A 15973-nucleotide genomic window follows, 5' to 3' on the forward strand; every position below is an offset into this window, starting at 1 on the left:
TTTTATTTCCTCTCTCTCCACCCACATACCTCTCTCTCCACTACACCCACGTTCATCTCTTTTTTGTTTTCTTTTCAGTTTTGTAAATTACTTTTTATATATTTATATATTTAAAAGATAAGATTTTTGTTTTAAGAAAAGGCCTTAGCACACGAGGCTAGTAGTAACAAAATCTGATTTATAAATGAGCAATTTTTTTTCTTAAGAAAATAATATTAAATAGGATTTTAATTTTGTTTCGAAGTGAAAAAAGTTTGACCCCAAAAAAAAAAAAAAAAAAAATTGTGAAAAACGTTCAATACCGGATAGAAATGCTAGATGGAAGAAACGGGCCTGGTCCTTCTCCCTCCTCAACACTTATTTTGAGTTGTAGTTTTGGGTGGTCCAAAACTCCAAATCCTAGAGGATAAGAAAACGGCTCAGTTTGAAGCACTCTTTCTCTCCCTCTCGCATCCATCTTCAGTTCCTCCCTCTCTTCTACTTACTATGTTCCGCTGCTGCAACTACTGCTATGTCTTTTCTCTTTTGACTCAGAGGTGAAGGCTGAAGCATGCTATGTCTTTGAAGCTTTATATGTAGAACAGCAGAAAGAGATGTCAATCTTATCAATTTCATCTTCTTCTTCATCATCAGCAGTTGGGTTTTGTAATTCCCACAAACACACTCCTCCTAATGTATCTTCCTCTTTAATATGTCCCTCATTTCTCTCCCCACTGCCACTTTCCTACCCAACAAACCACAGGCACAAGAAGAAGAGGGCCATTGGAGTCATGTCCACCAAGCTCACAGTCCTGGGCTTCAGAGTTAGGACTCAGAGACTTTTCTTTGATGGGTTATTTAAGGAGGGAACCTCCATTGCCAAGGGCTTCCAAGGTTTCAATCTCTTGCTTCAAGTCAATTATGTTATTTCCCAGCTAAATGTTATGTTAATGTTGTATCCTAGCTAAATGGGTTGTGCCCATTTGGTTGGTCTACATTATCAGTTATGAAAATTTGGTTTTTGCAATTGAAATCTTATGTAATTATGTCTAAAACCGCTTAAAACTTAGAAACTGAACTAGTTTTACTCGTTTTTCCATCATATTTTTGAAGCATGACATCTATATAATTTCCTTTGTGATGAACTGACTTGAATACTTATACTTGCATTGCACATTTGTGAGAATGTTCCATACCAAAGTTGTAGTCATGTAAAGCCAGGCTTATTGATTGTAGAACAGAAGACATGTACATTTCTTATGATATTTTAAAAGAAATACAAGGTCGTGGATCTTATTTGCTCTATTTCTCTCATGATTTCTTGGTTGATATATGCAGCAAAGAGTAGAGATCCTCTCTGTTTCCGGGCTCAATCTATTTTATCCACTGCATCGCGTTCAACATCAACAGGAACAACTACAGTTCTTGATGTGGAGAAGCTGAGATTACCTTCTTTAGAAGTTAATTCCGATTCTTTGGCTGCAAATAGACCATGGACATATACAGGGGCAACTGGTCCTCCCATTGAGGTTAGAATAGGTCTACTGGATATCTAGTTACTTTTCAGTATTTCATATAGTATCTTTAATTAGAATTTCTTTCCTCGGGGATAAAGCTTGCAGAATTTATCTATTACTTATTTTTGTTTTTGGTGACAATGCTTGAATGCAGACATGCAGACATTTGGGATACTTTGTAATTTTTACGAATTGGATTGAGCATGTTTGATATTATTGCTCCATTGTATTTAGTTGGATGCCTGCTGTATTTGCATGATTCCTGGATAACAGAAAACTTGCACATATTAGGTTTGTGTTTGTCAAATTGAAAATAAATACTGTTCTAAAAATTTCACATGCATGGTGGTTAGGTTCCCGGACAATTTTTTGAACATCTTTTAGCTGGCTGTGACCTAGCCACCTTCACTAGTTCATTGCATACTACAATTACAAATTTGACCTCATGGTATATTTAGCGGGTTTAGGGTTCCAGGTATTTTCTTTCTCAGTTTGAGTTTTTCCTATGTATGAAAGATGTTGAGCTTAAAACTCTAATAGCTTTGATGTTTATCACCAGGCAAACTTTGGAGCAACTTTAGCTACAGAAAATCTTCTTACAAGTGAAGAGGCTGTAATAGCAGCTGCTGCAGCTGAAGCTGTTACTCTTGCAAAAGCGGCTCTCAAGGTTGCAAAGGATGTGGCATTGCTGGTTAGCACTAATCACTCTGCTAAAGCTGAAAGTTCATCTCCAGTTTCTCCCAAGACTAATGCTTTGCATTTCAAATGGGCTAAGCATATGGAAACCAAACAACCTTCTAGATTAGGAGCTTCCATGGGATCTGAAACTGCACTGGTGGAAAATCATTTCATTCAGCTTGCCATAAAAGAGTCAGAAGATGTGGAGTCAACAAATCAAGAATTTGAACTTCTGCAGGAGCAACTTTCCGAGGGTATAACTGCAAGATCGAGTCGTCAAATAGAAAGGAAGGCCAGAAGAGCCAAAGCAGCAGAGAAGGCTGCTGCAAGTGTTGTGTCAGTGAAGTCTGGTTCAACCAGCAGAAAAAAGCGTGCCTCTTTACAAGATGTAGACCATTCTGATCCATTGCGTTACCTGAGAGCAACTACCCACACTTCTAGGCTTCTTACTGCAAATGAAGAAATTGAGCTTTCCGAAGGAATACAGGTATTACTTGTATCATCAACAGTGATCTTGTGAGAGTTTTGAATCCACCTTTTTTATAATGCTATATGAATTACCCCTTGAACATTTCATTACTACTGCACCCCTGCGCACGCCCCCACCCCCCTCCACCCAAAAAAAAACAAGAGCAAAAATGAAATAATTTACCCTCTGATAGGTGATAGGTCAGTATCCATGATGATATCCATTAGAAAGATGATTCTATGTTGGTCCAAAAATGAACCATGCACAAGTACCCTTTTGTAGGTTATATTTTAGATGATGTCTGGTTACAGTTTGTTAACGGTTGATCCTACTTATGTAGTTTATCATGAAGGTAAAGTATAGTACCTCCCATGGGTTGGTTTTGATAGATGCCCTTGGAATTGTTGATGGTCAATTATTTAGTTAGTTACTTTGCCAGTTCATGCATTTCATGGAATTAAATTCAAAGAATAGAATGCCTTTTTTTGGTCCAAAAGAATATAATGCTTTTCTTAGGAAGCTTTGGATAACAATTACTGCTTGGATTTTGATTGATATGATATGCTATCATATCATGGATGAAAAGTGGAGATAATTTCAAAGGAAATTGTTTTCAGTCTTAGAAAATTAAATACTTTTGTCCCAATTAAATTGGCAAAAAGTAAGGTCATTGGAATGTTGTACAAGTAGAAGTAAACTAGGAAAACAATGGAGTTCCTACTTCATGTAGTTCAAGAAATATATAAGCATTAAGGAAAATATTCTTGGGATATTTGGACTTAATTTGACTATTTTATTTATATTTCTCTATGATCTGATTTCTGATGCCTCAAGTATTTTTCATATGTTTTAGGAACTATTGAAACTGGAAAAGCTCCAGGAGGAGCTTGTACAAAGATGTGGTGGTCAGCCCACAATTGCCCAGTGGGCAGCAGCAGCAGGAGTTGATCAGAAGACATTGAGGAAGCGCATAAACTATGGTATTCTGTGCAAAGACAAAATGATCAAGAGCAACATAAGGCTTGTTATATCAATTGCAAAAAATTATCAGGGAGCTGGGATGAATCTACAAGATCTTGTTCAGGTATTACTTTATCTTATTTTCATATCATATGTACCATAGTTTGCTCTAATATGAACACTTTCCTGAAGGATTGAAATAATTATGTTCCTGAAGTCTTGCCACCTTTGAATAATACCTAAATCTTGCTTATTGACTTTTAGCAAGGATGTCGAGGTCTTGTAAGAGGTGCAGAGAAATTTGATGCTTCTAAGGGTTTTAAGTTCTCAACCTACGCACACTGGTGGATTAAACAGGCTGTTCGAAAGTCTCTTTCTGATCAGTCCAGAACAATTCGCTTACCTGTGAGTTTTACCTTCATGTTCATTTTATTTTTCCAGTGGTTCCTATTTGGTACAATGGTAACGTGAATTTTTGGATTCAATTGTTGAGACTGGCTAGTTTGAAAAACTGCTTACGCCTAGGACATAAAGGATTCTCCCTTTTGGGACCTCACTTCAGTTGACCAACACAGGGTAGAATTCAATTGTTTTTCTTTCTTTCTTTCACCACACTTGAATGTACACTATCAAATTGATTCTGAGGTGGAGAGGTCATTGTTCTGATTCACATTCCTGCTGAATTTGTATATGCTTCATATTTTTTACTCTTTGCATTTGCAATATTTTGGTAAAACAGTTTCACATGGTGGAGGCGACTTATAGAGTTAGAGAGGCTAAAAAGCAATTGTATAGTGTAAATGGAAGACATCCTAATGATGAAGAAGTTGCAGAGGCCACAGGGCTGTCAATGAAGAGGCTTGCTGCTGTATTACTGACTCCAAAAGCCCCTAGATCTCTGGAGCAGAAAATTGGCATCAACCAGAATCTTAAACCTTCGGTCTGTCCTTTCTCTACTTCCAATGAAGTGGCAATTTTCATCCAACATTTTGTCACCTTTTGTGTTTTAAGTATTCCTTTTCTGACGAGGTCATGTCTTTCTGCACAGGAAGTAATTGCAGATCCCGATGCAGAAACAGCAGAAGATATGCTGATGAAAAAATTCATGAAACAGGACTTGGAGAAGGTACTAGATAGTCTCAATGCAAGAGAGAAACAGGTTGTCAGATGGAGGTTTGGATTGGAGGATGGAAGAATGAAGACATTGCAAGAGATAGGGGAGCTGATGGGAGTTAGTAGAGAGAGAATTAGACAAATAGAGTCATGTGCTTTCCGTAAGCTGAAGAACAAGAAAAGAACTAAACATTTGCAGCAGTATGTGGTTTCATAGGCCTATGTCAATATGGGGATTAAATTGCAAAACTAGCAGGTAGTTCATTTGCTTTGATATTTATCTATATTATGGCTTCTCTTTCCATGTTTCAGAGTGGAAATGTACTATTTTCTCCTTTTGTAATACGAGAGAATATTTGTGCATAGAAACAGAATTTTTTGGATCAAGCATTTCCCATTCTTTTAATGTATCAAAGAAGTACTTAAACAGAAACTCACATGAACAATCTTAAAATCTTACATGTTCATTTTTTGTTACAGATGTCAGCTTACTCGTTTCTATTGATTTTACTCCTAGTCCTGGTTTTCTTTCTGTTAATATTACTTTCCTTCCATACCACATGCATTGTGAAGTTGTATTTGAGCATGCACCATTATAGTTTGTTTCCTCAAAGGAGTAATAAGTAGTCAGTTTGCCGACTTAAACATGCTGCACCATATGGTAAGAGCTTCATTGTATCTGGAATTTGCACTATGTTAGTGTGTGGTCACTGTGGAAAGGCACTTCAGTGAATTTCAGCTCGTCATGGTCACTTGTTGGAACAAAGTCACCAGAAACTAAACTGGAAGGGGATGGTCCTTTGGCACAGTTCAAATTCACAGGTCATTTTCCATCAAATTTCCACATGCAATGAAATTCCGGTATGTCTTCTTCAAGATGGCTGATGTGAGCTTTATACTAACATCTTCAGTTGCAGAAGTCTAGTTTATTTGTACAGAAAATTATCCCCTTATTTTTTGGTTCGTATTTCTTCTAGTTTCTTCTTGTGATTAGAATTATATGATTTTATATGTTTGCATATAGTAAACAATTTTTATTACATATTTGCTTCTAGATCAAGTAATGAGCATGCCAACAGACCAATATTTACAGGTGAAAGTAAATCTCTTCATTACTTTTGGGAGAAGGAATGCCTTATGTGCCCAATCATGTCATGAATATATGTAGCTTTCATAATGTGGAATAATGGATGGAGTACAAATCGTCCATTTCAGATTGTTTATGAGCTTGATCCAAGCAATAAGTGCAATGAGTAGCGCTGCCATAATCCAAGCAATAAGTGCTATTTGCACTTTAAGGGCATACCAAACTCCATAGGTGCCACCGAGGGAAACCCACAGGAGAGACATCTGTGGAGTCAAAAAGCCAATGATAGTGGTTGAGACCTGATGATAACATGCAGCCTCCGGCGATAAGAAGGGAAAAAGCATAGCAAAACCTGTAAACACACCACATGGAAAAAACTGGTAATTTCGCCTAAAACAAAAAACAACCAAGTTAATTCATAAAAAATAAAAATAAAAAGAGTTAATTTTGAGTAACTGAAAAAAGTCCCTTCGCAAGAGAAAAAGCGCGACCTAGCCGCCACGTAGAAACTTGAGCTCTCTCAGGACCAGATCGACTGGCTCCGTCGGCTCAGTGTGGCCTTGCCTTCGTGGTGACATGGAAGAGGGATTTCCTGGAGCTTTCCTTCAAAACTATCGGATGACCAAAAGAAGTAGACCCACAACGGAGCCATCTGCTGACTGTGAGATGACTCACGAACAGCAGCCAACGACTCCTGTCGAACTAGCCCAGCTACCAAACCCCTCTACGTTCTCGTGTAGTTTCAAGGATAAACTAATGAACAAGATGAGCATGGCAAAATTTTTTGGGGTTGACATGAATTCTTTGGAGGCCGACTATGATGATTTGAACGACGAGAAGGATGTTGTGACCTCTCGCGAAGAGCGTGGCCCTTGTATCTAGTTCTCTGAGAAAGCTATGACTCGTTTATGTGAGCCTTGGCAAAATGCACTCATAATCAAGCTCCTTGGCAGACCACACACCTACAATTTTCTTCATGCCCGATTACAACAGAAATGGAATCTGAAGGGGGGATGGAAATTAATTGACGTTGTCAACAACTACTTTGTTGTCAAATGTGACTTGGAGGAAGATCTTAACTCTGTACTTACAGGAGGATCGTGGATAATCTCAGGTCAGTATCTAGTGATGCAAAAGTGGCGACTTGGGTTTTGCCCAGCAACTGCCCATATTACCAGGATGGCAGCTTGGATCCGAGTGTCAGCTATTCAATTAGAATGTTTTGATATATGGGCTTTGAAACGGATTGGAAACCTGTTAGGGAAACTACTAAAAATAGCAACATAATAGCAATATGACAACAAAAAAACAGGAACACAATAGCAATACAACACTAACGCAGTAGTGAACAAGGATTCATCACAATCACACTATACAGATCTATTACATCAAATGGAAAATCCCAAGTTTCAAGATTCACATATTCAGAGCAATCTAAATGCAATTGGTAAAAACTCAGATGGATGAGCATGAAGATTCAAAAAACCTAACCGAAAGCAATTAAAGCCAAAACTAATTTAACACAAACCCAAGCAATCAAAATAAAACTCATTTCACATAATCCCATAGATATTGAGAAAATAACCATCAACACTACCTATTCAAGGTCGGCGATCCAGTAGAGCTTCAAGGTTGCAAGTAGCTATTCAGAAGCCATACCTAAAATATGGGGTTGAGGAGGGTTCACAATTGAGCAGAGAGCAAGAGAGCGAATAGGGGAGAGAGAGAGAGAGAGAGAGAGTGAGAGAGAGAGTGAAGCTAGAGAGAGAGATGGAGAGAGAAAGAGTTGTGCTAGAAAAGAGAGCAAAGAATACCTCCGCCAATATTTTACTATGACTCAGTGACACTATCTTGATCGGCCGAGGAAAGGGCCCGGGTAAGGCGTGCGGGCGACTACTTAATGGCGAGGGATGCGTTAGCTAAGGCTAGACAAGCCCTCGAGGAGGAGGTCGAGACCTCGGATCCCCCTAAGACCAAAGCATCCACGGACGATACCCCTAGGACTGCGAGGCCTATGGTCGAGGGCCCAGCGACCCTTTCTTTGGACACGAGGCTGAAGGCGACTCCATATTGGGAATCTCCGACGAAGAATCGAGGAGGTCCTCGGGGTGGTTGAGGAAAAACCCTGCCAGGCGTGAGGGCAAAGAGGAGGTGGTAGGGAAACCAGCAGAGCCAAAGGAGGTCGGCATGAACATGGTCTTGGTGCTACCATCCGAGTTTTCAGCTCCGGAGGCGGACCAACGGCTTGGATAATGGCGTGGCGAGGAGCGGCTTGATCAAAGGCCAAAAACAAAGGAAGAGTTGTTGGCCGTAGCTTTTAACGAGGTAATACCCAGGGACAAGCCAAACAAATACCGACACCTCAACCCATTGTACATCTCGGCTCATGTAGAGGGTGTGCCCGTGTCCAAGGTCTTCTTTGACTGTGGGGCGATGGTTAACATCCTTCCCTATTCCGTGATGAAGAAGCTGGATATGTCAAAAGAGGCCCTTATCCCCAGCGATGTGGTCATGAGCAGCTTTGTCGGCGATAAATCTAAGACCATCGGGGTATTACCGTTAAAAATCACCGTTGCCGACCAGACAAGAGTCGCAGCCTTCTACGTAGTCGCATCCGGTGTGGACTACAATATATTGCTCGATCGTGACTGGATCCACCAGTCCGGTTGCATACCGTCCTCCCTCTTCCAACTGTTGTTCTTTTGGGACGGCGAGGGTATCCATACACCCGGCCGACAAAAAACCCTTCGAAACCAATGTTGTGCAAGCACGGATTTACGATGACGACGTTGGATGGGTTGTCCTCACCGACCACGATGCAAGTGGTCGACCGACCGAGACAACGGCCCAGAAAGTCTTGGAGTTAGGCGCCGAGAATGTTCGACAGGATTTGGCGTGCGAAGTATTGATCGACCTCACTAGCCTTTAAATGATAGACAAAACCATTAAAGAAAAGGAAGCGGCGGCGTGACCGACCTCTTTGGAAAGACGCTAGAATATTGAGCGGAGGAATCCTTACAGCCAAACTCGCTGATCAACCTAATCGAATTCCTCCACGAATCGAGATAAAGCGGACACTTTAGCCTTTGACGACTTGGAGCGGCGCCCACCGAGATGGAGGATGACTACCCCGAGGTCTAGGACCCGTTATTAGAAATAAATGTAGGGACCGAGTCCAAACCCGGCCTCTTTTGTAAGCGACTTTTGAACCTCGAATTAGCGGTAGATTATCGGCCTGCTCCATGAATATAAAGATTGTTTTGCTTGGGATTATCATGAGATGCCTGGATTGCCAAGAAGTTTGGTCGAGCACGAACTAAAGATTAGGGAAGGGTTTAGGCTTTTCCAACAGTCGCCGAGGTGATTCTCAACCGACATACAGCTTAAGGTCAAAGAGAAATTGAACGGCTCCTCAAAGCCGGCTTTATCCTCACGGCTCGACGTTGAATGGTGGCTAACATCGTACCAGTTTTGAAAAAGACGGGGCTTTGAGGGTGTGCACCGACTACAGAAATCTAAACCTCGCGACCCCAAGGACGAGTATCCCATGCCTATGTCCGACCTCCGGTGGGCCGGAGCCGCGGCACGAACTCTTGTCTTTCATGGACGACCACACTGGTTACAACCAAATCTTCATAGCCGAGGAAGATGTCCACAAGACGGCGTTCAGATGTCCAAGCGCAATCAGGACTTATGAATGGGTGGTCATGCCGTTTGGCCGAAGAATGCCGGCGCAACGTACTAATGAGCTATGAACCTTATTTTCCACGACCTAATTGGCCGAACCTTTGAGGTCTACATCGACGACGTCGTTGTAAAATCCCCATCCAAAGCCGACCACGTGGAGCATCTCCGACAGGCTTTCAATCGAATGCGGACACACGGCCTGAAGATGAACCCTAAGAAATGTGCTTTTGGCGTCACCGTCGGGAACTTTCTCGGTTTCTTGGTTCACCAACGAGGGATCGAGGTAGATAAAAATAAAGCCACGGCCATTATGGCAGCGCCTCCGTCGAGGACCAAGAAGGAACTCTAGTCCTTCCTCGGTAAGGTCAACTTTTTGAGACGGTTCATGTCCAATTTGGCAGGAAAAATCCGGCCGTTGACTCCTCTGCTCAAACCGAAAGACACAGAACGGTTCGTGTGGGGCGAACATCAAGCGGCCCTCGACGACATCAAGAAATATTTATCTCAACCACGGTCCTTATCTGCCGAAAGAGGAAGCCCTTGAGGCTTTACATTCGGCGAGAGGGCTCTATCGGTATCTGGCGGCTCGGAACAATGAGTCGAGCGAGAGCAAGCGATGCACTATCTGAGCTGCACCCTTAACATGGCCGAGCTAAACTATTCACCGATCAAGAAATTATGCTTGGCACTTTATTTCGCGGCTACCAAGTTGCGCCATTATATGCTTCCTTCGGTCGTTCAGATCATCTTCAAGACCAACCTCATCAAATACATGGTCACTCGGCCGATCATACAGCGGCGAATCGGAAGTGGATGATGGCATTATCGAATTCACCTTCCAATATGTGGCTCGAAATCGGTCAAAGGTCGGGCATTGGCGATTTCTTGCCCACCACCCGACTCAAAGCGGGAAGAAGAGTTGGAGGTCGAGATCGGCATGGCCCGCATAGAGAAGAACTCTTGGACTATGTACTTCGATGGCTCCGATCGAGGTTAGATCGGGGCGGGTCGTGATCGAGTCCCCCAAGGACAAAGGTGGCAATTTGCGTTCCAACTTGATTTCAAATGCACCAATAATCAGGGCCGAATATGAAGCACTCATCATCGGTCTTGAAATTTCTAAAGGAAATGAAAGCGACCCGTGTCCTGGTCTCGGTGATTCTCAACGGTAATCAACCAACTGCCGGGAGTACCATGCGGCGAGAATTTAACCATGTATTATGTGACGGCCCTCAATATGGCCGACGAGTTTTCTAAGATTTCCTTCGTTCACGTACCACGCGCCGAAAACCATGAGGCCAACGAGATGGCCCAGTAGCGTCGGTGTGAACATTCGGACAGCGACGGCGATGCGTGATAAGAATCGAGCGTGCCTGCCGGCTTTGGTCGAGCGAGAAATGACGACGCAAGAATCATCGGCCGAAGCCGATTGGCGCTACCCATAGTAAAATATCTGCGCGATCCTCCGGCAACCATGAGAGGACTACTCGTTTCCGGGCTCGGTGTTATTTGATTTACGGATCGAGCTGTATCGAAAAGGATCGAAAGGCTTATTGCTCCTATGCCCCAGCGCCGAAGATATTAAGGTTATCATGACCGAATCCCACAAAAGGATTTGCGGCGCTCACCAATTTGGCGTTAAGATGAGATGGTTAGTCCGGAGGCACGGCTATTATTGGTCAACCATTTTAAAGAACTGTATAGAGTATGCGAAAGGTGTATCAAGTGTCAAATCTACGGCCCATACAAAGGGTGCGGTTGAAGCCCTCCACCGGTCACTAAACCGTGGCGTTGGAGGATGGGCCGTGGATATCATCGGCAAAATTTACCCACCGGTGCATCTAACGATGCGCCGGATTTTGGTGGCAGCCGGCTATTTCACTAAATGGGTCGAGCGAAGTCCTATCGGTCTATTTCAGCGCATAGGTGGTCGATTCTTGAAAATCACATCATCACAGATTCGATATATCCGAAACCATCACGGCCGATAACGGCCCGATTTCGCATCGGCGAGACTCGAGAATATGCCGAAAAGATAGGGATCAAATTGGTCCACTCGACACCCTACTACCCACGATCTAGCAGACGGGCGAGGCCGACAACAAGGTAATCAAGGGTATCCTCGAGAAAATGATTAAGGAAAAACCTAGGCGTGACACGACTTACTCCTGAAGCCCTTTGGGCTTACCGAGTCTCAAACGATCGCTCGGCACATCCCCTTATGCCTTAACCTACGGCCATGATGCCATCGTTCCGATGGAGTTAAAGGTTCGGTCTCTCCGTGTGACCAAACGACACTGGTAGGAAGAGAAGGATTATCGCGCAGCCATGGCTCGAATTAGAAGACTGGAGCAATCCGGACTCGATGCTTATAACCTAATGCAGAACAAAAGCGGATCGCGGCGAGGGCCTACAACAGGAAAGTGAAGCAAATGACTTTACGCGGCGACTTGGTATGGCGTGTCGTGCTTCTATCGGGACTAAGGACCCTCGGTTCGGTAAATTCTCACCCAACTAGGAAGGGCCGTTTATTATCGAATGAATTCTTGGCCGAGGTGCATTTCAGTTAAGAGATAGGGATGGAGAATGGCACAACTTGCCAATAAACGGCCAGTATTTGAAGAGATATACCCTGTCATTATAGGAGATGGCCCAGAACGGGTTATGAGGTTTACAATCGACAAAGATGAAAGGAAAAAAGAAAAAACATACATTCGGTCAGAAGAAAAAGGGAGTCATACTTCATTTAGATTAAAAGAAAAGGGTCACGGTTACAAAAAGAACGGCCGGTCATGGCGAATGAAACATATAAACATACATATCGAAAAATAGAGTACATTCTAAATCTATGAACGGCCGCTTCTTGATCCTCGCTAGAATAGGCGACGATTCTTTCCTAGGTGGTGTCTCCACCCCACATCTTCAGCCGCGGCCATGGCCAAGGTCGTCACTCGGACATGGATGTACGGCCAGGTTGAGGCCAGCCGTCACTCGGGACATGGGTAGGGCGTCCTCTAGACATGGGTACGGCCAAGTTGAAGCGAGGCCGTCACTCGGGACATGGGCGGGCGTCCACTCTGGACACGGTGCGGCCAAGGTGCTAGACCAAGAGCGTGGCCAAGTTGGAATCATCATACCAGGCCCTCCCATCTTCATCAATCGCATTACAGTTTCTCCACGACCTCATAAGGAGGAGGTCATTCTCCGCCCGGGTCGGGAGGGAATCTCCTCCACATCATGGCCTTGGCACACGTTGGATTTCAAGACGAAGGATAGTTGGTGGCGGCGGGAGAGGAAAAACCATCTGGATCAGGCCACGGCGCAAGGATCGGTGGATTTGGCTCAACCCGATTTTGGAGAAACAAGGGGGCATCAGAGCGAGTTAGAATGGCGGGAACCAAGCACTCAGAAAAAGGAGCAAAGAGTTCAACGTGAAGTTCGAAAAGGTTGAAGAATTGAGAGAATGATTTGGCGTCTTTGGGCTTCGAGGATTCTGAAAGCGTAAAGAAAAATGAAGAAGACAAGGCCTTTTATATTGGCGTTAGAATTCGAAACGAAAGGGCATGGCTCTCTCGAGAAACGTAATGGTCGACAGTATGTTCGCATGCGCGATGACGTGTCAAAAGCCCGGAAGCCGTCGTTTCATTTAACGAGACTAAACAACGGCTCGCGCAAGTCTGGGCAATGATGGCCTACGAGACGTGCTTGAGCAATAAATGCGTAGGCATTTAAAGCGCTAGTATCAATCACTTCGGGAGGAATGCAAAGGGTTTATCCTTAGAATCCATCCGACCTACGCCCGAGCCGGCCGAAGAATCCAGGGCGTGGGGCAATGTTTGTGCCTAATAAATCACGGTCATAAACCCGAAGGACCTCCTCTCGGCCATAGCACCTACTCATGAACTGAAATGGCCACGTTTCATTAGGCATTTCGCCTCCGAAAACAAGAGAAAAGCTGCGAAGCGAATCCTCGCAACTACGGTATTATGAGCCAAAGCCGAGGGCCATAAAGACATGGCCAAAGGTACTGCGGTCAAATTGCCACGTGGCCTCGGGTCCCACGCCCCATTTAATGAAATAATGCCTCTGACTATTGTAGCAAGCCCACTAGTTGCAATAAGCATTTAATGCACGAGGGAAGAAGGAAGTAGTGAAGTCGGGATTTGCAATAGAGATCGAGTAGTTAGGCACAAGCACTCTCACAAGTATGCTTACAACTTGAGGTCGGATCACCAACCACGGACGGGCATGAAATGCATTACCACGGCCAAGGGGCGAGAACCCACGATCGTAGGCGGTGGCGAGATTTATCCAGATCCATGGGAGTCACACCACCATGCTTCACGATCCCAAATGCCGATTTGACTACCCACTTACCCCGATCAGGCTCCACCACGTAGATCTTTTCAGCCTTGATTGTCCCTTTAGGACTCCCCCTATAAATACTAAGCTCAAGACTACATTCAAGGGGTTCAAACACCAAACCAAAAGCCTCTCACGGAGCAAATTATATTTTCCTGTAATGCACTTTCAATACATTTATTTGCTTTCCTAGGAGTAGTGGTAGATTGTAAGGAAAATCCATTCATCAATATATCATACGACCCTTGATTTTCAAGGCGCCGGAGCACCATCTCTGTTGTCATCTCATTCACCCCATATATCATACGACCGTCGCTCTCGAGCAGCGCGAGCACGACCCAAAACCCTCCACCAACACCACCATTAAATGCCTTGTAGCTCGGTCATGAACACGGCAGAGATCAGGTTCCTCTCTGGCCACAATGTCGTTTGATCAGAGTCGAACTCGAAACAGCGCATCATTTAAACAATCTTCGACCCAAACCTCATCACCATCTCGACGCCGCGGTGGTACGCCGTGCATCACGCACAACCACACGCATCCAAAGAAGGATGTCACGTGTTAACGCACATCCCTCGGCCCGAAGCACCAGGCCGTGAGATTTGCGCAGCCAACACAGACACCACAACAAAATGGTGTTGCTAAATGAAAGAATCGACATCTTCTTGAAACCGCTCGAGCACTTTTGATTGGTGCTCATGTTCCTCGCCATCACTGGGATGATGCTATTGTCACTGCAGTTCACCTAATCAACCGCATGCCTTCTGGTGTATTGACCTTTAAAACTCCCTTACAGGTGCTTGCACAAAACAGACCTCTGCCCTCTGTTTTGGTACTCACACCCCGAATCTTTGGATGTGTGGCTTTCGTTCATCTCCACAAAAATCAACGTAGCAAACTTGATCCATGTGCACTTCGTTGTGTTTTTGTGGGTTATGCCACTCATTAGAAAGGCTACCGTTGTTATCACCCTCCTACCCGACGTACATATGTCACTTTAGATGTGACCTTTCTAGAATCTGAGCTGTTGTTCCATGACCCATCATCCAATTCTACGCTTAAGGGGGAGATCTGAAGTGAAGAGCAGAATTGGAGCAACTTGGAAAACGAAGAAATTCTCCTATGTACAGAAATGATTGATCATCCCGAGTCTGGAGCACAAGATTACTCTCTGCCGAAAAGCAACCAATCGCCCATTCATAGCGATCAATTACCTGACCCACCTGATCAATACAAAGATATTTATGATCCGAGTCTCACACCTACAGACAATACAGAACAACAAGATGAAGACCCTCCTCTAACTCAACAGTACCAACAGACTAATCTCCTGAGAATATCCTTGAGGTAACTACTCCTACTAGACTTGTGCATTTAGAAGATAAAACTATTAGATATCAATTACCTTTCAGGAAAAATCGTGGGAAGCCACCAAACCGCTATTCACCTGATATTGGCAAGACATCCAAGTATCCAATTGCAAATCATATATCCATTGAGAAGCTGTCTGAACCACTCAAGGCTTTTGTGCATCAGTTGTCTGCTATCCATATTCCAACCAAGGTCTCTAAAGCATTGAAAGATCCTAAGTGGGTCCAAGCTATAAAAGAGGAGATGAAAGCTCTTGAGAAAAATCAGACTTGGACATTGGAGACTATACCATGAGGAAAAAAGACTATCGGCTGTAGATGGGTGTTTACTATAAAACACAATGCATATGGATCTATCAAGCGATACAATGCAAGACTTGTGGCAAAAGGGTACACACAGACCTATGGTATAGACTATGAAGAAACCTTTGCTCCAGTTGCAAAGTTAAACACCGTCAGAGTCTTATTGTCCCTTGCAGCTAATTTGGATTGGCCACTACACCAGTTTGATGTAAAGAATGCTTTTCTACATGGCGAACTCACGGAGGAGGTGTACATGGACATTCCTCCTGGTTATAATACTACTCAGACTAGAACAGTTTGCAGGTTACGAAAAGCATTGTATGGGTTGAAACAGTCACCACGTGCATGGTTTGGACGGTTCAGCCATGGCAATGAAGAACAATGGTTTCAAACAGTGCAACTCAGATCATACTTTGTTCTTGAAACATCGGAAAGGGAAGGTAACAA

The 15973-nt window shown here is 43.7% G+C and overlaps 1 protein-coding gene across 1 annotated transcript; it reads left to right on the forward strand.

The window, feature by feature from the left end:
* The first annotated feature begins 323 nt into the window (after positions 1-323).
* On the forward strand, positions 324-5195 carry LOC148914999 (RNA polymerase sigma factor sigB-like). Its single transcript, XM_089042730.1, has 7 exons — positions 324-873; positions 1318-1508; positions 2056-2661; positions 3497-3727; positions 3868-4008; positions 4343-4543; positions 4652-5195. Exons 1-7 carry the CDS (start codon positions 594-596, stop codon positions 4931-4933), a joined length of 1932 nt encoding a protein of 643 aa, XP_088898856.1. The 5' UTR covers positions 324-593; the 3' UTR covers positions 4934-5195.
* The last annotated feature ends 10778 nt before the right edge of the window (positions 5196-15973 follow it).

This window comes from Prunus mume, linkage group LG8, assembly GCF_029339155.1.
Source record: "Prunus mume cultivar Tortuosa linkage group LG8, ASM2933915v1, whole genome shotgun sequence".
Taxonomy (NCBI): Eukaryota; Viridiplantae; Streptophyta; class Magnoliopsida; order Rosales; family Rosaceae; genus Prunus; species Prunus mume.